The 23319-nt window shown below is 45.7% G+C and overlaps 1 protein-coding gene across 6 annotated transcripts in view; it reads left to right on the top strand.

Annotated features, from left to right (window-relative positions):
- The window catches only part of PCNT (pericentrin), a 125501-nt gene that overhangs the window by 34781 nt on the left and 67401 nt on the right, over positions 1-23319 (top strand). For all 6 annotated transcript variants that reach the window (XM_075542177.1, XM_075542173.1, XM_075542175.1 and 3 more), the window contains exons 14-21: positions 2170-2734; positions 4462-4638; positions 11765-11911; positions 16385-16536; positions 19275-19465; positions 20060-20298; positions 21980-22142; positions 22767-22979. In XM_075542177.1, coding sequence (XP_075398292.1) covers positions 2170-2734; positions 4462-4638; positions 11765-11911; positions 16385-16536; positions 19275-19465; positions 20060-20298; positions 21980-22142; positions 22767-22979 — 1847 coding nt within the window. The remainder of the gene's footprint in view (positions 1-2169; positions 2735-4461; positions 4639-11764; positions 11912-16384; positions 16537-19274; positions 19466-20059; positions 20299-21979; positions 22143-22766; positions 22980-23319) is intronic.

Raw genomic sequence — 23319 nt, 5'->3', positions numbered from 1 at the left:
GTTTGTTTGTTATGTGTCTGCTGATGTCTATTACCTAGTCCCTATGACTTCTCATGATCTCACCGATGATGTACTTCTTCCATGTGGACTTCTTGCTTCACTGCTGAATGGTGGCTTGTGTAACTTCAAGCCTTTAAGACCCCAGACACTATATCTTTTAATAGCCGGCCACCATCTGCCTTCTTCGCCACATTTGCTTATGTACCTGAACGTAAACATTTAAAAAATAAACATTTTTACTGTAGTGTATACTTCCCTATTGAATATGTATGTGCTTCTCTGAATTTGGCTTAGTGATTACATGTTGGGCTGCTAACCTCGGGGTCAGCAGTTCAGAAACAGCAGCCACCGAGAAAGAACAAGGGTTTTTTAACCCATAAATAGTTACCGGCTCAGAAACTCGTAGGGACAGTTTTACCATGTCCTGTAGAGTTGCTGTGGGTCAGTAATGACTTGATGGCAGTTTTGGTCTCTGAAGTTGTAAGTGGATTTAGAGATAATTTGTTTCTTCACCTCTTTTTGGCCCTGTCTAATGCAGAAGGCACTTTAGTGGTGCTCCCAGGTAAGCGTTGGATTGCTGAACACAGGTCTATGATTCAAACCCAGGATCACTTCTTTTTTGTTAGTTTGTTTATAGGACATTGGAAAAAAGTATTTACTCATTTTATTATTTATTAATCATTTTACTGGGGCGCTTACAAATCATATAACAATCTATCATTCATTTGTATTAAGCACACTTGTATATATGTTGCCATCAACATTTCCAAAACATTTTATTTCTACTTGGCCCTTGGTATCAGCTCCTCTTTTTCCCCCCTCCCTCCCCCACCCTCACACCCTCGTGAATCCTTGATTTTTTATATATATATATATTAGTATTGTTGTTTCGTGTCTTACACTGTCCGTTGTCTGTTGTCTCCCTTCACCCACCTTTCTGTTATTCATCCCCCTAGGGGGTGGGTTATATGTCCAACCTTGTGATGGGTTCCTCCTTTCTCACCCCTACCCCTACCTCCCCACAGCACTTCTGTGGGGCAAGGGTGAGGCCATCTGCTTCCTTAAAGAGTTACAGTGTATAGAGGGTCTCTAGAGGGTCACTGTCGACTGGAATGGACTCCGTGACAGCAGCTTTGGTGTTTTTTGGTTTCTTCTGTTCGAATGCAGCTCTCCGCCCTGAGCTGTGGTGGCCTTCTGTGTCCTTGGGTCTGGATCCATTGATCTTCTGGTCGTTTCATTTGCCCTCACCCTTGCCTGTCTCTCATTAGCACCTATGATGCTTTTGAGCTTCTGCTCTGGGATCAGAGGACTTGAATTCAAGTTTGAACCATGTCTCATCTGAATGTGACAAAGATGCTCATTCAACCTTAGCTTTCTCCCTTGTGAATAAGTATTAGAACCTCAGGGCGTAGTTCACATGAAGTACTTTTATGCTTTCTGGCTGAGAGAGGTCTTTAAAAAATTCAGACAACAGACTCCTATATCTGTATTCTTGTGAGTGTTAAAAAGCAGTAGTAATGTATAGCATGTGCCACATAGAGAATGTTTCCAAATTCCAGTGTTTCCAGAGTTGCAGGCAGTTTCCCCATCCTGGTGGTATTGCAGGTACTGTAGTGTACGTCCTTTCCCAGCCTGCTCTGTGTCACCCAGTGCCACACGGAGTTTCTGGAACTTTAAATCACAGCACTGATCTTTCACTCATTTCTTTTAAGTAATTGTGTGCCCCTTGGAGTTCCCTAAGTAGAACTGCCCGCCTTTCTTGGGGGTGTGCGGTGATTGCTTTGTTTGCTTTTAGCATAGCGGCTGTGCCATGGTAGGAAGTGGTCCCATCCTCTTCGCCGTCCGTCTTTTTTGTCGGAAAGTCTGGGTGGTTTCAAAGCAGATGCCGTTACCTTCCTGCAGCAGCCCTTCAGTCTCTAACCTTGGCATGCCTGTGGCCCTGGCCTTTGACCTCTGAGCTCTCTAGCTTGGTGTGGTCCTTCATCTTCCCATATATTTCTAGTGATGAAGTCTTGAGCAATTTTATGGCAGAGAAAGAAAGTTATAAAGAACAAGTGTAAGTGAAAGAAGTAGCATTTCCTGTGGGGCGGATGATTCATGTTGGCGAGTGAGCTGGGATGGCTCTCTGAGGGCGTATCTGCCATCTGTTTACCTTGGGTATGATCTTAGGTTTTTGGAAGAACGGAAAGAGATTACAGAGAAGTTTGCTGCAGAACACGATGCTGCCCTGAAGGCACTGCAGGAGAAGCATTCGGGCGAGCTCCAGCTCCTCCAGGACAGTCACCGGCAGCATGTTGTGTCCCTGACGGCCGAGCTGCAGGCTGAGCACCAGGCTGAGACGGGCGCCCTGAAGGCTGCACTGGAGAGTGAGCAGTGGGTGCTTTTGGAGGCCCACGTGGCTGAGCTACAGACCAGACAGGCCGCAGAGCTCAGTGCACTCGAAATGAAGCACCTGTCAAGCCTGGACTCCTTGAATTCCTGCTACCTGTCTAAGATCCAGACCCTGCAGGATGAGCACCGGGGGGCCCTGAAACAGCTGCGAGTAGACCTGGAGGAGCAGCTGCGGAAAAAGGACTCCTTTCACCAGATGGCTCTGAGCCAAGAGCTAGAGAAACTTCAACTGGAGCATGATGAAGAGCTTCAGCGCACAAAGGACAACCTGAGGATTGAAATGAGCACCAAACACATTGAGAACCTGAAAGCCATGGCCGCTGAGCTTCAGCGTGCACATCAGGTGAGCCTCTGAACACAGGGCTCCTCCCGGGGCCCTCCTAATGCTCGTGTCCACTGGTCTGAGTCTGTGCGCATGTGTGGATGTGTGCTTCGGCGTGCCTGTTTACATCTGTGTTGAGTACCTGTAATCCAGGGGAGCGTGATGGGTGTGAACCAGGACAGGGACGGACTGAGCAAGTTAAATGTTGTCAAATATTAAGAAGTAGATGGTCCAAACTAAAAATTATTGAGGCTTGGATCACCAACAGTACCTGAAGGAAACGAAACATGCTCCCCTTTACATACCGTTAAGTAGGCCTGGCGGCACCGCGGGTTACTTTGTTGTGCTGACTCCAAAGTCAGCAGTTTGAACTCACCAGCCACTTTGGGAGAAAGATGAGGCTCTTTGTTCCTGTAAAGATTTTTAGCTTTGGAAACTCGCTATAGGGTTACTGTGAATCAGAATAGACTCTATAGCAGTGGGCTACAACCCTTCAGGGAGCTGTGCTGGCCCTGTCAGTTAGGCTTAGGCTGCTAACCACAAGGCTGGCAGTTCAAGCCCACAAGCCACTTTGCAGCAGAAAGATGAGGCTGTCTGCTTCTATAGGGTTTAGAAAACTTGCAGAGGGCCAATATGAGTCCAGAATGACCTGATGGCAGTGGTTTGGGCTACGTATCTTCTGCACAAGTTGGAAGTATTTTGTGAGTGATGTGCCAATCACTGTGAGCTTTTGTCCTTCACTGGGTCTGGGTAGTAGAGTGAGTTAGCTCCACGTGCCACTTTGTGTCCACTTCTCTTCAGTCTGATGAACAGAATAAAAGGAAAAGGCGACTTTGCCTGCAACTTTATTAGGCTCCATGGCTTCGATTTGCACTTCAACTCCTGTTTGTTTTATAACTTTCTAATCTACATGGCCTGAAAGAGTCATTGATGGGGAAATTCCTAGACAATGGGTCATGCAAATTCCCTCCCTCCCCGTTTACAAACCTGGAGCACGGGATGGTCACTGTGACGGGGCAAGGCCCTCAGGACAAGTTCTGATGTAGAGGCATGGCGTCCCGCTTCTCCTGGTTGCCCGTCATGGTGGAGAGCACCCCTGGCTGATGCGGAGAGGGTGCTCCACGGGCCTGCCTGCGTCCTGGAGAGACAGATCTCACATGTGTGCTTCTGCTGATTCATGCCATTTTGATAGGCACTTCAAAAGTGCTGTGGAAAGTAAAATGTGTTCTAACTGCAAGCTTCAAACCTGATTTGCTTTCTTTCCAGTAAATGAATTAAAAGAATATTCTGAGAGGAGCAGCCTAATACGTGCACATGAACAACTCGCTTGTTTTCAGCCGTGTTGCTGCTGCTGTGTTGTGTCAAGTTGACCCTGACTCAGAGACCCTGTGGAGTAGAACTGCCGCTTAAGGTTACCTAAGGTGCAGGCTTTATGAGAAGCAGGTCTTTCCTCCTCCAGGGCTTCTGCTGGCTGCAAATCACCAACCTCGTGGTTAGCAGCCCAGGCCTCACCATCGCGTCACCAGAACTCCCTTTTTAAGTCACAGCTGAGACAGCTTGGATACTAGGGAGTGTATGGAATGGTTTATCACCTTGCAGACATGGCAGAGTGAGTTTGGTGGTGAACTGTTTGTCATGAAAACTAGGTGGGATGACGCGCGGTGTGAGAGGTGTGGATGTAAGGAGTGTGTGGGGCAAACCACGGTGTGAGTGACAGGTGTGCTTACCTGGTAGATGCTGTCTTGCAGGAAGAGCTGGCTTCGGCTCTGCATGCTCAGCGGCGCCTGCTGGAGGAGGAGAGCTCGGCTCTGGAGAGTGTCAGTCCTGAGGCCCTGCTCGTGAATTTGCAGTGCCAGGCGACCCCACAGGTGCTTGGAGACATACACACGGCCGGGCCTCAGGGGCTGCAGGAAGAGGCTGTGCAGGTGAGTGGTTTTGATGTATAGTGAGACCCTTAGACTATAGTGACTGCAGGTGGACCTCGGGCAGGTGACCTCACAGGTGCTGCTGACTTCTTCTGTGGTGGCTTTTGGGCTTCTGCCAGCTGCGCCTCTCCTGACTGAAGGGAGTGTGGGCTTACTCAGTGGTTAGATGATTGAAGAGTAAGGTGTACTTCAGATGTAGATCCCCCTCAGACTCATCTCGCCCCTAGTGTGTTGGCTGTGCTGGCCACCAAGTCCTGCCTAGTCCAACTTTGTGGCTGCACTGTCCCCCAGGCACCCAGCTTCACATGACTTCTCCCAGCCAGCTTGTTCCTGCAGGAGGCTGTGGGCTCCTCCTGGGCTCCTCTCCTGCCTTGTCTGGGATTGTTTAGAGAGCCCTGTCCTTACTAGAAGGGCTGTGTCAGGCAATGGAAGCAGTGGCCTTCTGTCAGGAAGTGGGCTTGGGTTGACCACGTAGCCTTCCATGCTGAGTCCAGGAGCTGACAGCGTAGTCTTATGAAGAGGGACCCCACTGGATGTCACTTCTACCCTTGCGTCCCTTGCCCAGGTGGGGTGTGGTAGGAGGAAGACCCCAGTGGGTTAGTGGCCCCACCCAGTGACGGTGGTCCTGCTGCCCTCTGCCCAGGCTTGTGCGGCCTGACTCCATTGTCTCCCTGCCCAGAATTTGCTGACCACGCACGTGAGGCCTTCTGCGGGTTTGGTGTGTGTTCTTTGCCCATTCAGGTAACTGTGGCAGAATTGGCTAAAAGTGTCTTGAAAGCTTTGGTGTCACTTTTGTCATGTGAGTGCTCGCTCTGGGGGCACAAACTTCTGTTTCATGCATTTCCTTTCCTTGCTGGGTGCTGGGGTCTCCTCAGCTGGGTTTCACACGGGGAGAATAACCAGTTGCCTGGAGGGAAGTGTGATATGCTGATCTAATTTTTTGTGTGTGGAGGAGAATTTCAGCATAACACAGAGAATTATCCCTTAACTCCCAGGTTCTGAGGTTCCTACCAATCTGGGTTTATCCAGGTTTCCCCACTCCCGTTTTCCTGAAGCACACCTGAGAGCTGGTGTCTTCATGTGTAGACCCTCTGTGTGCACCTCCACAAGGCGGGCCTCTGCCCCTCCTGTAGAACACCCGTGCCGCTGTAATCTGCAGAATGAGCAGTGGCTCCTGAATGCCGCCAAGCAGGCAGTCCGAGCCCAGTCTCCTCCGTGTTGAGGCAGTTCACAGGTCCAGACAGGCCCACACGGACCGCATTTGTGTGGCTTCTTCTTGCTTCTGGCGATGTTCACTCCTGGTCCTCCAGGGTTTCTGGTACGGCCAGGCCAGGTTCCTTGTGAGAATGCTTCCTGGGTGGGGACACACCCTTTCCATCGAAGCCCTTCATGCTTGTTTTCTTAACATAAACTACGTAAAGCATGGGCTGGGTGTTTCCCAAGACGACAGGATTATTGTTCCCCAAATAGCAGGGGACGGGCTGTGCCTTCTCTGGTGCTGTGAGTTGTCTGGGCCGCAAATACCCTGCACCTGTTAGAAAGTCAGTGCTGCCCGTCAGAGGGTCAGTAGCACACACACGCTGGGAGGGCTCGGGTGACTCTCCAGTCTAATGCCCTCTGGGACTGGCGGCCAGAAGAGTTCTGAAAACACGAGAGTGGTTTCTTCTTGCTGGAGACTCCTGTGTGGGTGGCACTCAACAGAGACCTGGCGCACACATGCAGACCGTGTGTGGTGTGGTCTGTCGTGATTACTCAGGGCAGTTCCATCTTTCCTTGGTTAAGAAAACGAACTCATTAACAGAATGATTGCAGCAAATATTAGACAGCATATGGTCAGTTTAGATGTAGTTTGAATGTCTTTAAACTATTATTAGTTGAATTTATTTTCTTTCCTACTTTGGTAGTTTTTAATGTAATGCTACTGCTTTCTTTCTTTAGGCATATTTATTAACTTTTGCTGATCAAAATATGAGACATTTGTCCAGTAACTGTATAGATTCTTGGAAAAACCTGAAAATAACTTTTAAAAAATCCCAAAGCTACCCTTTCCTGGCATTGACCTCATCATATGAAGCATGACAAATTAAGTCATGTTTTCCTTGAGACTGGGAATAGAAGTGCTTTTTGGGAGAGGAGCCCTCACAGGAGGGGGGGACGACACCTCCTAGCAAAACCGTTGAGTGGCAGAGCCAGGTGGCGGGGCAACTGATCTCTGTTGGGTGGTTACCAGTCTGCCGGCCTAGCACCCGAGCGTCCTTGGTGATCATTGTTCCCTCAGTGCCACCCTGAGGACTTTTTCAGAACGAGAACACTGGCAATGCATCCTGCAGCGCCTGCACCCTCTCAAGGTGCAAAGTTGGAGCCATTTGCCCTGGCCACTAGCGCACACATGATGGTGCTTTGTGTTTGCATCTTTCCCCAGAGGAGGTGGTTGGGGGGGGGGAGAGAGTGTGTGTGTGTGTCACATGAGAGAATTAAAGTGCTCTGGTAGGTGCAGTGCATTGGAATCCTTCCTGATGAAGGAATGCGATTAAATTCTTTCTGAAGAGAAGGTTTGATCTCTATGGATTATAAAATGATCTGTAGGACCCCACCGTCTAACTTTGATTTTGTGCTCTTTGAGCCCTTGTTACCTCATGATCAAGGGGAGGGTTGTGGGGGTGGGAGGGTGGTCCCTGGACTTACTTACATTGTGCTTTCAGCAGCGTAAGCATCGTGTGGAAGGACTTGGAGTTCTTACCGCCTTCGGGTGTTTTATTGCCATCAAATTATAAAGAATGAAAGTGGACTCCAATATTAGAAAATATCCGCGTATCAAGGGAAACATGTGACAAGGTCAGAGCTCTGCTGAGACCGAGGTGCAGCGCACAGCTCCTGTGGCGAGCGGGGGAGGACAGGCTTCGGAGTAGGAGGTTGAACTACGGAGCACCTGTTGAAAGTGTTACTGGAGTGAGCAGCAGATGTAGCTAAAGGTGTTGGAATTAGGAATGATGTATTTTACTGCTGCCTTTTTTCACTTGTGAAGAAGAAAGTTTTATTTTTAATTGATAAGGCTATATAAAATGAAAACGATGTAAATTTTGTCATTGTCTTAGGAATTGAGTTATATTTAGATAGCTTTAGCATGCATTCTTTTGTTTAAATTTGTGAGTAAGCATACCTCTTCTGCTAGGAAACTGTAATCAAAAGTATCAGCTCTGAGCAAGTGAGCCTTGTACAAGCATTGCTGCACTCAGTCCTGTGGCTGAGCAGCAGCCACGTCAAGGCTTTCCTTGCTTTACCGAGGCCGTGCGCCTGGAAGTCACCGCTGTGCATGAGCACTCACAGCGTGCACGTTTTCTTCTCCCTTTAATTGAGTTGATTCTGATTTGTATTGACCCCATAGGACAGAGTAGAACTGCTCCTTTGGCTTTCTGATGCTCTCTTTTTTAAAACAGTTTTGCTGGCATTTATTCCACACACCACACAATTTAATAAGTCAATCATAACAACAATCTTCACTTCAAGAATTTTACTGAGCTTTTCTTAACAGCCTTATTGTGATACAATTCATAGACCATAGGTTTACTTGTAAAGTATATAATTAGTAGTTTTTAGGACATCCCCCCACCCCCTTTTTCCTAGCATTAACAGTATAATTATTTTTTTTAACCACCCCCCTACCCCACCCCCATTGTCTTAATTCTAAGACAATTTTATCACCCCAAATGAAACCCGATGCTCATTAGCTGTCTTGTCCCCCTTTTTTTTCTAACCCCTAGCAGCTAATAAGCTACTTTCTGTTTCTGGGACTTGCCTATTCTAGACAGTCTTATATGAGTGAAATGATAAAATGTGTGGCCTTTTGCTTTTGGTTTCTCATTTAGCATATTTTCAAGGTTCATCTACCGCATATACTCGAATATAAGCTGACCCGAGTATAAGCCAAGGTACCTACTTATTACCTGGGAAACCAGAAAAACTGATTGACTCAAGTATAAGCCTAGGGTGGAAAATGCGGAAGCTATTGGTGAGTTTCAATAATAAAAACAAATGAAAATAAAATTACTAAAAATTGAGACATCAGCAGGGTAATGTATTTAAATATTTATTTTAAATAAAAACATAAATAAAAGGACAAGTCATTTAACATTAGTAAACCAGCACAGTAAGTGGAAAATAGTTTCAACAAAAACAATCAGGTATCAACAATGATACCTTAAGAGTACTATTCCCTGAGCTCAATCAGCAACCAAGCTAAAATGGAAAGAGTTAAAATCCTTCAAAACTGGATTCCTCATCATCATCCATATCCCAATGCAGAGCTTCAGCTGGTGGGAGGTCATCATAGACGCTGTCCTCACTGAGATCGCCGTCATCTCCATCACTGCTGTCATTTTCATACAAAGCGTAGTCTTCACTGCCATCCATAGCATTGCTAATACTACATTTCTGGAAGGCACGTCGCACCATGTCTTCTGGAATGTCTTCCCATGCGTCTTGAACCCACTTTGCTATTAACTCCATGTCGGGCTTCATGAGATTGTTAGTCGGGCTTGACCAGATGACATCCATTTATGCCACATCCTTAGCACACGGTCTTTAAAAGGTTTATTCAAAGATACACGTCATAGGATGGCTCTGATTGGTTAGATGTGAGTAAACAAACATTCAGAGCCCTGCAGTGTCAGCGGGGCTTTGAATGAACAGCGGAGAGACGGCAATCACCCGCGAGATAATGGGCACTGTCCCGTTACCTGGGATGTGGGGGGCAGTGAGATAGTACACCTTGCTGGGTACCACAGACCTGTGTATCAGCTGAACCCCAGTTTTTCAGCACATTTTTTTGTGTGCTGAAAAACTCGGCTTATACACAAGTATATATGGTGTGTTATAGCATAAATCAGAAGTTACTATTTTTTATTTGTCTCAAGTTGTCTTTGTTTCTCATTTCATTTTTATTACTTTGTGTATTTTCCTACATGTATTTTTTTTAATTTAGTGCTTGCCCTGGGGATTAATAATTAATATCTTCTGATAAGCTAATTTAAATTAATACCAACAAAATTTCATAAAAGGTGCATATTAATACATTTTATGCCATTGCTTTATGCAGTTGTCTTTTAAATCACATAAGGGAAAACATTACAAACAAAAATTACATTTATGCTGTCTGTTCTATTTGCCTATGTAGTTATAGTTATTAGTGCTTTTTTAAAGTGCTTATTCCTTATTTTTTTCTGTTTTTTAATTTCTTTATGTGGATACAAGTTACTGTGTAGTGTCCTTTCGTTTCAACTTGAGGGAATATTTTTTGTATTTCTTGTAGGCCAGGTCTGATGACAAATCTCAATTTTTGTTTCATGTTTGAAAGTTAGTTTTTCTGTGTATAGAACTCCTGGTTGACATTCATTTTATTTCAGCACTTTGGATATGTCTTGCCACTGCTATAAATTTTATTGAAGAAGTCTTGTACATGATGGATTACTTCTATTCCTGCTTGCAAGATTATCTCTCTCAGCAGTTTGATTATAATATGGCTAGGTTTAAATCTTTTTAAAATTGTCCTACTTGGAGTCTGGTTATGTATGGAGATCATTCTTTTTCATGAAATTTGGCAAGTTGTTAGCCATTATATTTTCTTCTGCCATTTTCTCTCTATTCCTAATTCTGAGATTCCAATTGTGTACATGTTTTGTAAGCTCAGCCAGTGGTGCCCCTTTAAGGATGTCTGTAGCTCCGCTTATTTCTCTTTATTGTTTCTTTCACTGCATAATCTCAAATGAGCTCTCCAAGTTTTTCTCTCTTCCAGGGGATTCCTTCTGCCTGTTTGAATCTGTAGTTGTTGCCTATTGAAATGTTCATTTCAGTAATCACATAGTTGCTTTGTAGAATTTCTGTTTGGTTCTACAAAGAAGCTTCAAAAGGTGTGTGGAAAAATTCCATTATCTCTTACTCCAATTTTCCACAAACTTTTGAAGCGCCTTGTATTTTGTAATTTGTATTTCATTATTAATTTATTGAGACATTGTTCTCATGTTTTTGTTTTATCAGGGGCTCATACAACTCTTATCACAGTCTATACATACATCAATTGTGTCAAGCACATTTGTACTTTCATTGCCCTCATCATTCTCAAAACATTTGCTCACCACCTAAGCCCCTGGTATCAGGCCCTCATTTTCCTCCTCCCTCTCCGCTCCCGCCTCATGAGCCCTTGATAATTTATAAATTATTATTTTGTCATATCTTGACCTGTCTGACATTTCCCTTCACCCACTTTTCTGTAGTCCATCCCCCAAGGAGGAGGTCACATGCGGATCCCGGGTTCATTTTTAAAATAAATTTTACTTTTTAACTAAAATGAACATAGTTTTCTAAATATCTTGGATTTTCGTGTTTATGGTGTCCTGATGAAGATGATTTTCTTGAAGTGAAGTGAATGTTTGAGATTACTTGAAGCACTATTTAGGAAAGCCAGCATGCTGCTGTGTATATCACAGGTTCGCGTCTTCCGTACTGTGTGGCCTGACACTTGAATTTGCTATCCGCTTATGTGTTGTGAACCCCCCTGAGTGCATGTTTGCTGTGGGTGATGGTCTTGATTTGTTCAATTACTGCTCTTGGTGATAGTACAGGCACTTAATGCATATTGTCCGATGAACTAAATTCTTTTTTTAACTTTATTATTATAATTATTTATTTTTTAAAAATAATTTTATTGGAGCTCTTACCAATATTATAACAATTTGAGTCCTTATCAGTGCCTCTTTTTTCTCTCCCACCCTCGTGAACCCTTGATAAATTATATATTATTATTTTTTCAAATCTTACACCATCTGATGCATTCTCTCTGACTCATCTCTTCTGTGTGACCCTTGTGTGAGGGGATATCCAGTTGTCTACAGATGGGCTTTGGGTCTCCACTCCAACACCTCTTCTTCACATCGATAAAATTGTTTGTTTTTGATCGTCTGATACCTGATTCCATCGACACCTCATGATCACACAAGCTGGTGTGCTTCTTCCATGTGGGCTTTCTTGCTTCCCTGCTAAATGGCTACTTGTTTAACTGCAATGATGAACTACATTCTAAGTAACAGTTGGGAAATAGAATGAGCATAATTTACTAATGTACTCTGCACAGAGTGAATTTGAAAGTGAAAAGAAAGCTGCTTCTCATGAAGAGGAGAAAGTCAGTACACGTGAGAGTGAACAAGCACAGTCCACTTGCCCAGAGGAGGAAATGCCCCAGTCTCGGCTGCTCCAGGAGAAGGAGTACCACATCCAGCAGGTATGTACAGATGGGCTTTTCCTTCATTGCTCTTCTGATGGCTCTAGAGCAGCGCTTCTCAACCTGTGGGTCGCAAACCCTTTGAGGGTCGAACGACCCCTTCCCAGGGGTCCCTCAATTCATAACAGTAGCAAAATGACAATCATGAAGTAGCAATGAAAATAATGTTATGGTTGGGGGTTACCACAACACGAGGAACTATATGAAAGGGTCGTGACATGAGGAAGATTGAGAACCACTGATCTAGGTGGTCCCACAATGTTCCTCCTCCAGCAGTGTAAACATTACAGCCCTTTCCCAGATGCAGCAGTCCTGCTGCTCTGAATTTACAGTCTTGTAGGATCACTGGATTCAGATCTATGAATTAAATGATCGGAGACTTATTTTGCTTGTGAATGAGTCTCAGACACTATGCTGACCAGCAGGTATAGAATTTTCTCCCTTATAACCTCTCTTTCCCATTTTATGAATGGCTCAGGGCACTGAAGAACTGCAAAGCATCTAGGGCAGAAGTCTATGGCTACTGAATGGCAGAGCTAGGTGTGTCTGGCTTTAAACATTACACATGGGTATGTCTGATCTATTTTGATAGGCTATAAAAATTGTAATCCCAGTGATAGGGAAGTACATGTCTATAGTAGTCGGTAAGTAGCATTTGGCCCAAGGGTATATTCCCAGCTGCAGAAGTTTCTTCAGTCCTGAAGATGGGCAGGATGCCAACTGAGGCCATGGGCAGCGGAAGGGAGCTCTGGCAAAGAGCTGTGGAGGGGGCAGGGAAGGTGAGAGAGTCAGCAGAGCCTGCTGCTCTAACCTGGTGGGGATTTTACGAGGGAGAAAGCCTCTAATGGTATTTCTCTAGCTTTTCCTTCAAAGTACCAAACTTTTTACTGCTTTGAGACAATATATGAACAGAAAAACTAACCCCTTGCACTGTAAAATCAAAATGCTAAAAATGACATGGTTCAGGTTCATTGCAAGTACCTTTTTGTTTTCAACAATATAAACAGTGACTTTATGGGTGTATCTGTGGAAAGAGACAATGGAGAAGCTCAATGTCATCAGTGAGAACAAGGATAAAGACTGACTAGAAAAAGCAACCAGCCACACACATGGCAGTTCCAGTTGAAGCTGAAGAAACTCAAAGGAAATCCATGAGAGCCAAAGTACAGCTTTGTACATCCCACTTGAATTCATAAATAGATTTGACACATTGGACGCTAAGGACTGAAGACCAGCGGACTTGTAGGGTAACATCAAGGCATCACACATGAAGAAACTTGGCGTTGGGAAATCAAAAGGATAGAATAAGCTCAGCTGGAGGAAGGCAAGCTGAAAGGATTGAAGAAAAAAATTCAAGCCTCAAGTTGTAGCATTGGAACATTGGTTCTCAACCTTCCTCATGCCGCGACCCTTCAATACTATTCCTCATGCTGGGGTGACCCCAACCATACAATGATTTCCGTTGCTACTTCATCACTGTCATTTTGCTGCTGTGATGAATCGGGCGACCCCTGTGAAAGGGTCATTCGGCCCCCAGAGGGTTTGTGGCCCACAGGTTGAGAGCCGCTGCTTTAAAGGATTCTTCCCTGGGCAAACCATTGCGTGATGGCGGAGGAAGCATCAAAAGGACGTGCCAGGAGTACAGAGACCCATGTGCCAAAAGAACTGGGTAGCACTTACCCATTCAGGAGGTAGAGCATGATAAAAAAATGGATGGCCTTGAATTAAGAAGTCCATTGAATTCATTAAAGGCATTGGTGAAAAACGAGACCTCAGGAATTGATGGAATATTAATATGGATACTTAAAACAGAACACTGGAAGTACTCCTCTATGGCAGGGCATTTGGAAGACACTTAGTTGGTTAGCCAACTGGACTATACTCATATTTGTGCCCATTCCAAAGAAAGGCGATCCAAAGCATTTAGAAATTATCTAACAATATCTTTAATATCACACGCACATAAAATTTTGTTCAAGGTAATTAAAAAGCCCTAGGAGTGAATACAACAAGGGTGCTGCCAGAGACTCAGGACAGATTCAGGAGCGGATGTGGAGTGCGGGACATCATTGCTGACGTCAGGTAGATTTTGGCTGAAAGCAGGTGACCAGATTTTTTTTAACATTGGTAAAGCGGACACCATTGACAAAACTCCTATCCTGGCGAAATAGCCACATGGCAGCCGAAAACTGTACACCCTAGCTTGTCATGTATTCGTTCCAAAAATCAGGACTTTTTAAAAGCGCCATGGGACACAGGACAAATTGTTAAAAATCAGGACTGTCCCATCAAAAGCAGGACGTCTGGTCACCTAGAAAGGTGTTTCCCCCTCCACTCCAAAAAAACACAGTTTGCTGTGTTAAATTTGACTGTGGAACATAGCAAATTTATGGATAGCATTGTAGGGACTGGAATTCTAGAACACTAAATTGGACTTATATAGTGTTGTATAAGACAATAGATAAAGACGATATTGCATGGTTTAGAATCAGGAAAGGTGTGCGTCAGAGTTGGGGCTTATGGGATAAATTGATAAATGTTTTGGATAAATTTCATCTTTTCATTTGTCATTTATTGTGTTTTATAAATATTTTTCAAGCTTGAGTTTTTTGTTTAGATATATTACAAATGTTTAATTTTTTGTTTGTGGTTAGAGAATGGCTGCTATCTGATACCAAGTTTTTATGATTTTCTAAATGTTTCTTGTTGAATGGCAAATACGGGGCTTTCTACTTCGTAAACTGTTACAGCCTCAGAAACCCACAGGCAGGTTGCTGTGAGTAAGTATCAACTTTATGGCAGTGTTTTTGAGTTGATGGTATGAAATGGAAACTCCCTGCCTGATTTAAAATTTAAAATTCACTTAAAATAAATAAATAGGACTCTTTCCATTGCAATTCAATGCTGGAGTGCTAGATGGTTCATGTTTGTGCCTTTTTTTTGAGAGGTGATTTTTTTTTTTTTTTGAGAATTAGCTGATTATCTGTCTCTCACTTAATAGTTCTTACATTATTGTTTTAACTCGTCCAATACAGTCCCCTCATTTCCTCCCTGTGAGCCCCGAGGGCGGGCTGGCTAACTTCACTCTGAAGAAATGATTGTGCTGATTGGTATGATTGATTTTCCCTACATTTCCTTGTGTTCTCTGCTGCTCGCGTGAGCTTTGTATTTTACATGCTCCATAATGGTCAGAACCCAAAGTTCTGTATTATCTTCCCATCTAAAACAGCGGGTGGTTTTTAATACCTAGAGTAATTCTTTAAGATAGGAAGCCTGAGCCTTTAGCTAGTGACCAGCAGTCCACCATGTGGTCCAAGACCGCACACAGGGGACATGGGCCGATTCACAGAAGAGGGGCTATCTGTATGCTTTTGATCATGATTACTTGTACTGTTCAGATCTTTATATCTGTTTTTCCTTTTCATTTCCCTTAACTTAGATTTATCTGCTTTTTCAGTTACTTAGGGCAGGGGTTAAGATCTAGCACTCCAACATTGAATTTGTCAATTTATCTTTGTAACTCTGTTAGCGTTTTCTTCCATTTGTTTTGGTACTACTCCTTTGGAGCATTCACGTCTAGGATTATCTTCTCTTCCTCCTGGTAAGCTGAACAAGCTCCCCCAGAGCCTCTGAACCCAGAGACGTCTACCCAGGGTAATGTTTTCAAGTGCGCCCTAGATTCTCCATGTCGAGTCCATCGCTGTCGGTCTAGTGCTCTTGGACGCCTTGTTACTGGTGTTGAGCTCGACACCCCACCAGCACAGGGACTTGTAGGCAGCACCCCTTGAGCAACAGCAGCCTCGGTTGAGGGAGGGACTGCCCCACTGAGTGCTGCATAGTGATTCTCAATTGAGTCTCCTCTGCGCTTTCACCTTCCGTGTCAGCGTTCGTGTATGCAAATGTGACCAATTCACAGAAACCTCTGCCATTGGCATTGAAGGTGAGCAACTTGGATCACGGAGCTATGTTGTTTTCTTGCTTGGAAGACACATTTGTTACTCTAAGCTGCATGGTATTACTGCCAGGCTTGGTTGCTGCTGCCCAGTGAGGACCTAGGGAGCCCGTGGTAGCCAGTGATAGCTTACTAGGACTGTTGATGCTACTTGCTTGCCTAGCTCACAGTGTGAGGACTTTTAAGGTGATTGACTCATTTTCGTTTTTAGAGAGAAATATGGGAAAGGTTTGCTTGCTTGGCAGCTTGTTTATTCTGCACAACCAGATGGAGGGCTTGTAGAGTGAGTCATTGTTTGTGAGAATAATGTGGTACGCTTTTTCCTCCTCCGTGGCAAGACAGGAGTAGAGTGATTTGTGCATTCTCTTTGTGTAGACGATGAAATTCAGAAGAAAACTCATAGCAATGTTCCCTTTAATCACCGGCTTACTAAGCTTTGTCCATATTTTTGTTAAATATAGTCATGATAGTTCCTTATTTAAATTGTTATAACTACATCTCACATATTTTTTTCTGAGCAGCTGAAAGGCAAGATTACATCCTTGAGTAAAGAGGTTGAAGAATGTAATTCCAAACTGGAGACTCTGCAGCAGAGACGTGAACGAGAAAACCAGGAAGGCACAAATCTGATAGCGATGCTGAAGGCTGACATAGATTTATCTCGCAGTGAAAGGTCAGTGCCTGTAGGCCTCCTCACCGTGCTGCCGTCACTGCTGGGCGGCCAGGCTGGCTCCCAGAATGAGCTGCTGGTCTCGTCTGTCACTTCCTCTCACTCTGGGGTCCTTTATCACACGACATTGGCAGGGTGCAGTTCAGTGTCTGGCTGGGCAGAGAGATACCCCCTCCCCCCGTGTCTACCTTATTCTTCGTATTTAAAGAACTCTTCCAAACACAGGCTAGAGGACTGGGTGCTGTAACTAATATCTGTGCACTCACCATCTAGCTTTGCCAAATTCAAGAGAAACCCTCTTGTTGCAGCCCTCCTGTCATTAGCAGTTTCACTCTTGACTGCCCTCCGGTTTCATTCATCAGTGCCCACTAGTTCCTTAATGTGGTTTCAGCCTCAGTACATAGGTGTCGCTCTAGGAAAAGGTGTTTGAAAAAACTAATTTGTCTGGTGTTAGTATCGCCACCCCAACTTTCTTGTGGTTCTTTTATTTCTGTTTTCATCCATTGATTTTGAATCAATTAGCATCTTTTAAAAAAATTCATTTTATTGGGGGCTCTTACAGCGCTTATAACAGTCCATCCATCCATTGTGTCAAGTACATTTGTACATTGTGCATTTGTACATTGTGCCATCATCCTTTCCAAAACACTTTGTTTCTACTGGAGCCCTTGGTATTAGCTCCCTCCCCCACCCTCCTTCCCTCATGAACTCTTGATAATTTATATATTATTATTTTCATATTTCATATCTTACTCTGACTGCTGTGTCCCTTCACTCCTAGGTGTCTGTTGTTTGTCCCCCTGGGGGAGGGCAGTTATATGTTGATCCTGGTGATTGGTTACCCCCAACTTTCCCCCACTTTCCCCCTACCATCATGGCATTGCTACTCCCATTATTGTACCTGAGGGGTTTATCTTTCCTAGACTCCCTGTGTTGTGAGCTCTTATCTGTACCAGTATACATGTTCTGGTCTAGCTGGATTTGTAAGGTAGAATTGGGATCATGACAGTGGTGGGGAAGAAGCATTAAAGAACTAGAGGAATGTTGTATGTTTCATCGGTGCTGTATTGTACCCTGACTGGATCATCTCTTCCTTGTGACCCTTCTGTAAGGGGATGTCCAATTGTCTGCAGATGGATTTTGGGTCTCCACTCTGCCCCCTTCCTCCTCCCACCTCCTGTTTGCACTATTGCCATCTTTGAATCTAAAGTGTGTCTCCTATAGAAAACACATACATTCTTTTAAAAATCCAGTCTAAACAAGTCTGCTTTTTGAATGGATTGTTTAATCATTTCATATGTATTGTTATTATTGATATGAGTGGATTATGGGTAACACTTTACTTTGTATGGATCATATATTTTTGTTTCCCCATTTCTACTTACTGTATTCTTTTACATTAAATGTTTATTTTCTGTTTGTAGCTTTTGTAATTCATAATGACTTTTAAAAGTATCATTTTATTGGGGGATCTTATAACTCTTGTTAAACCATACATCAATTGTATCTGACATATTTGTACATATATTCCATTGCTCTTTTCTAGACCATAGTAACTTTTTTAAGTGTGTTCTCTGAGGCTTGCCATCTTATGAGTATGTATAAAGTCATTAGAATATGCTTTACATCTATATTAGCTTAACTCTAGTGATAATGTTGAAATGCTACTTTTACACACCCCTGTTTGTGCTCTCCCTTTTTGGGAGTAGTAGTATTATCTATTTTTTTAAGCAACGTTACAAATCCAACAGTACATCTTTATTGCTTTCCTGTCTTTATTATCCTTTATTTTCTTTGCCTATTATGGGGATGCTTCCAACCATTTTCTTGCATATTATTGTACAATATTTCATTTCTTTATGTTACAGGTGCAATACATTATGTACGTATTCCTTTGTATAATTGCATTCAAGCCAATTCTAAAAGTTAGCTTTGCTGTATATCGGATTTTGAATGACAGTTTTTTATTTTCGAACTTTGAATATGTCATTCCACTATTTCTCACTGACTCATGTTCGCTGGGATGTCAGTTGCTAATCTTAAGTGATGAGTTATATTTTTCTTGCACTTTTCAAGATTTTCTTGTGCCTTTGTGTTTCAGCACTTTTACTGTACCGTGTCTGTTTGTGAATCTTTTACATGATCTTATTTGGATTTGTTGAGCTTCTGGGTGTGTAAGTTATTGTCTTTTAATAATTGCCAACTCTTCAAGGAGTGAAGGTATTGGATTCTTGGATGTATTCACCTGAGACAGCTCCAGCCACAGGGTGTTGCAGGCAGGGTGAGAGATGTTTCTATCCTGTTTCTCTCTGGAGAAAGCCTCCAACTGGGAGCAAGGGGTGAGGAGCCAGAGTTTGGTGTAGCTGCTTGGAGAGGAGTCTTCTTGCTGAGCTCTAGGAGGGGATGAGGGAGCGATTCAGATAGTCTCACCTTTCATATTGAATTTTTGTAGATGTTCTTGAATAAGGTGCTTTATCATCTACTTCTGCTCTTAGAACCGTTTTCAGAAGTTTTCAGTGACTGGGTTTCTTAAAGTAATTTTCCCTTATTTCCTGAGGGTGCGGGTCTATGGACCCTCGTGCGCTCTTGTGTGGAAGCTTGTCTGCCCGTGTGTTGGAGCATGGCCAGTGCCTCCCACAGCATCTTACGGTCGTTCCTATTGCACCTGCCTGTGCTGAGAATTCTCTGCCAGGGCCCGTTTTCATTAGTTGTGTCTTCTGATTCTCACGTCCTCCCCTCAGGAACTCACTCCAGGATGCCCTCCGGAGGCTGCTGAGCTTGTTTGGAGAGGCGCTGCGGGCTGCAGTTGCCATAAGGAGTCATGTCAGTGAGCATGTGGGGCTCTGTTTGGACGACACGGAGGCCACGTGTACAGAGAGCTTGCCTGACGTGTGGCCAACCATTGAGGTCCTGTGTGCAGGAGAGTGCACAGGTGAGTACTTGTGTTGACTTGGCTTGTTAGAGCAGCTCCATTTAGAGTGCACTGTGCAATGAAGGTTGCCTAGTGTGGTTAGTCATTTGTCTTTGCTCATGAGGCGGGATATGTGCATGAGCAAGAATGATTTTTCCATAGGTGAGCACTGTCTGACCTTTTGATAAGGACCACGGAGAGCTAGTGGTGCCAGGACTTGTGCCCGAAGTCTTTACAATGCTGTAGACCATCTGAGAAGGAGGGGCTGCCGGGCCTACTGCTTGGTGTGCTGTGGGTTGGGCCGCTGCAGGTGGCTGTAGGGGAGGATTATTGATAGGGGCAAAGTGGTGCTGGGTTTCTCCAGTGGCTGCCTGGGATGTAACATTGTGGCGGTGATGTGAGCTCCTGCCTCCTTGAGTCCTCCTGCCCATGCAAGGCTCAAGCACAGTGGAGGCTTCCCCGTCCCTGTGTAGTGTGGCTCCCTGTCGCTACGATGGGCAACAGCTCTTGGGTTCCCTGTGGCCTGCTGGATGCAGTTTGCGCCTTGCCTTACAGCTAGTTTGCGTGGTTGACTTGTTTGCTGTGCCACGGATGAAGGCCTGTGCTTGTTTGCAGCCTCCGCTCTGGATGCGGCCCTGCCCGAGCTCCGCACAGCCCCACTAGAGCCTGATGGGGCGTTACCCGAGCCTGCAGAGGTGTCGACGGTGGCCGAGATCAGCAGTCATGTGTGTGAAAGCTTCTTTATGAACCCAGACACCACACTGGAGTATGAACAGCCGGTCAGGAAGATCTTCCAGAACCTCAGGTTGGCTGTGGACAAACTCCTGGAGATGGTTTTGGACTCCAACCGCCAGGTGAGGTGCTGTGTGGAGGGGCAGGGACCTCCCTGTACAAACGATTCCGTCTGCATTTGGGGGAGTCTCCCCCGAGAGGAGTTATAGACGAGTTCCGGGCTCTGTTGGCCTCCTGGGGGTGAGATGAAGGGGCTGGCTGGTGTCAGCCAGCAGGCGCCTCTCGGGGCTTTGCCACTCGCACGTGCTTCTCTCCTACCCCGTGCTGCCGCTTGTGTCGGCGCAGAGACGACACTGACAGCCGCAGCGTGCAGACCTTCCACTGTCAACACTGCTCCCCCCACCCACGCCCTTCTGAGAGAGGCCATTCTGAACCCAAGTTCCAATAGAGGCAGGCTTACTGTGAGTCACCAACCAGCCCCGACTTGTTTAGTTTAGGTAATGTACAAACCAGCCTGATGCTGCTGCAGTTATATGGTGAATGTCTGTGCCTTTAGAAGTTGTTACTCCTGGAACATTTCAGACAGTTAGTAAGAGTGCATGTGAACAGTTAGCAGCGGGCGGGTCGGTGCTGTCCAGCTGAGAAACGCTCGCTGGGTTGTGTCAGTGGAGTCAGCTGTAGGCCACAGCCTCATGATCGCAGCTTCTTTGTCTTGCTTCCTCCACTGCCTTCCCTGCATCACTTCCCCTTCTGGTCCTCGTCTACACGGCATCTACAAGTACCCAGTTGCTCTGTCATTAACCCGAACTGTCCCTCGTCCCGTGTGCCCGCGGTTTGAATGAGGGTACGAGTGCAGAGGGCACTGAGGAGGTGTAGTGGTGCCATGGGAGAGGCCACAGCAAGGGCTTAGGAGCCTGTTTGAAGGCTGAGCTTAGAGAGGCAGCTCCACCTCCCTGGCCCGTGGCCCTGACCTGTGCTCCTGGGGAGTGGCCTTGGCTGCAGGCAGGAGGGCATCTGAGGTAGCCCATGACGTAGGGGGTGAGACGTGGTGGCTTCCAGGGCTTCTTCAAAGGTGGGATCCACAGGTTTCCTTGGAAGAGGCACCTGAGAAGCAAGCATATGAGGGAAACCCCACCATCAGGGCTGAGAGTCTGTCAACCGCTGAGTGAGAACATGGAGGGGAGAACTGGGCTGTGCTCATCTGGAGCGTACGGAGGCCACAGGAGGGGCTGCAAAGTACATGCAGGCAGCAGGAGGGCTGCCATTGGGCTAGGATTTAGATCAGCAGTTCTCAACCTGAGGGTCACGACCCCTTTGGGGACTGAGCAACCCTTTCACAGGGGTCACCTGATTCATAACTAGCAAAATTGTAGTTCTGAAGTAGCAATGAAAATCATGTTATGGTTGGGGGTCATCACGACATGAGGAACTGTATGAAAGGGTTGCGGCATGAGGAAGACTGAGAAGCCCTGCTCTAGATGCTGGTGGCACATTGAGGAGGAAGCACTATCGGGTGCCCTGTCCCTGTTGACCCTGCACGATGTGGGTGATTACGACCCGTGCCCTGTGTCCTGGTTCTCTGGGGGACAATTGTTTCAAAGTGTCCTGTGTGTGTCTGTGTATAGACTTTCTTTGAACATTTGTTGGGTGAGCAGATTTAATTGTTTAGCAGTTGACATAATGGAAATTGTTGTTTTTCATGGAATTATTTCTGATTTCACTAGAATGCTGCCCAAGTGTGGTGCTAATATGAGTCTTGGTTATTTTCCATATACAATTTGATTTTCACATGTGTTGTAACAGCTGGAGGAAGCGCGCCAAATTCATTCTCATTTTGAGAAAGAATTTAATGATAAAAACGAGGAGACTGCGCAGGTCGTTCGGAAGCAGAAGGAGCTCCTGGACTGCCTCAGTGAGGAGAGCGCAGCGGCGGCCGCCCTCACCCGGGAGCTCCACCAGGCCCACGGTGAGTGGTGGCACCCCTGCAGCAGCAGGGCATGGGTGGGACGGGATGAGGCGCCTCGGGAGGAGCTCCACCAGCCCTGGGGTGAGCCGGCCCACGGGGGTGTGGGGTCACGTTGCCTTAGCAGCAGCAGTGGAGGAGTTCGCATTTCCCTACATCTTTGCCAACCAACGTTGGTTATTTTCTATTTTTAGTTTAGCCTCTTGTTGTTTGGTACTCGTGAGTCAGTTCCGGCTCATAGTGACACTGTGTACAACAGAATGAGTCACCACCCTCACAATTGTTCTCATGTTGGGGTCCATTGTTTCGAGCACTGTGTCAGTCCACCTTCTTGAGGGGTCCCCTCTTTGTTGCTGCCCCTCTGCCTTACCAAGCGTGATGGCCATCTTCAGACAACAGACTCTCCTGGTAACATGTCCACAGTGTGTGGGATGAAGCCCTGCTTTTTGTTGTTTCTGTTCTTGCACGGCCTGAACTGGCCTGAGACCTACCGTGTTATTTCTGCCCCACGTTCAGCTCCCCACCCCAGCTGGCGTCCATTGTATGGTAGAGCGCAGACGAGTCATGGCCCTTGGTACACGCTGCTTGTTTTTGGTGAACGCATGTCTCACTTGGTCTCCTCTGCAGGGCTCATCGAAGGGTTTAAAGAAGAGAGGGCAGACCTGCAGGCGACGATTGGTCAGAAGGAGCAGTCCGAGCAGCTCCTGGTGCTGGAGCTGCAGCAACTGAGCCAGCAGCTCCAGAAGGCAGCCCGTGAGCAGGCACAGCTGAAGGAGGAGTGCACTGCCCTGCAGAGCCAGATGGAGGCCCTTGCTGCCAGCGCACAGGCGAGAGAATCTGGTAAGAGATGCTGGCTGTTGAGCGCTGACCTTCTGAGCTCCCGGAACGTGGGCTTCAAGCGCTTCTCTTTTCTTTGTGAACTTTGGGTGTGCATAGTTATTAAGCCTGTTTCAACGTCTTGGGATTTGCTCCAGAAGGAATGGGTGTGTGCGTGTTTGTGATTCCGTCTTTCTCCTGTCCCTCCCCGATGCTGTGGTTGGGTGCTGTCTGTCCTGCAGACAGTGAGCACATTCATGGCCCAGCAGATACTTTGGAAGCAGCCAGGTGTCTGTGGTGATTCAAGGGATTAATGCTTCAGAGGAGCTCACAGTCCTTGGATAGACATGTTGCTCCTCTGCAC

Source organism: Tenrec ecaudatus, chromosome 2 (assembly GCF_050624435.1).
Source record: "Tenrec ecaudatus isolate mTenEca1 chromosome 2, mTenEca1.hap1, whole genome shotgun sequence".
In the NCBI taxonomy this organism is placed as follows: Eukaryota; Metazoa; Chordata; class Mammalia; order Afrosoricida; family Tenrecidae; genus Tenrec; species Tenrec ecaudatus.
This window is presented reverse-complemented; position numbering and strand designations above follow the sequence as displayed.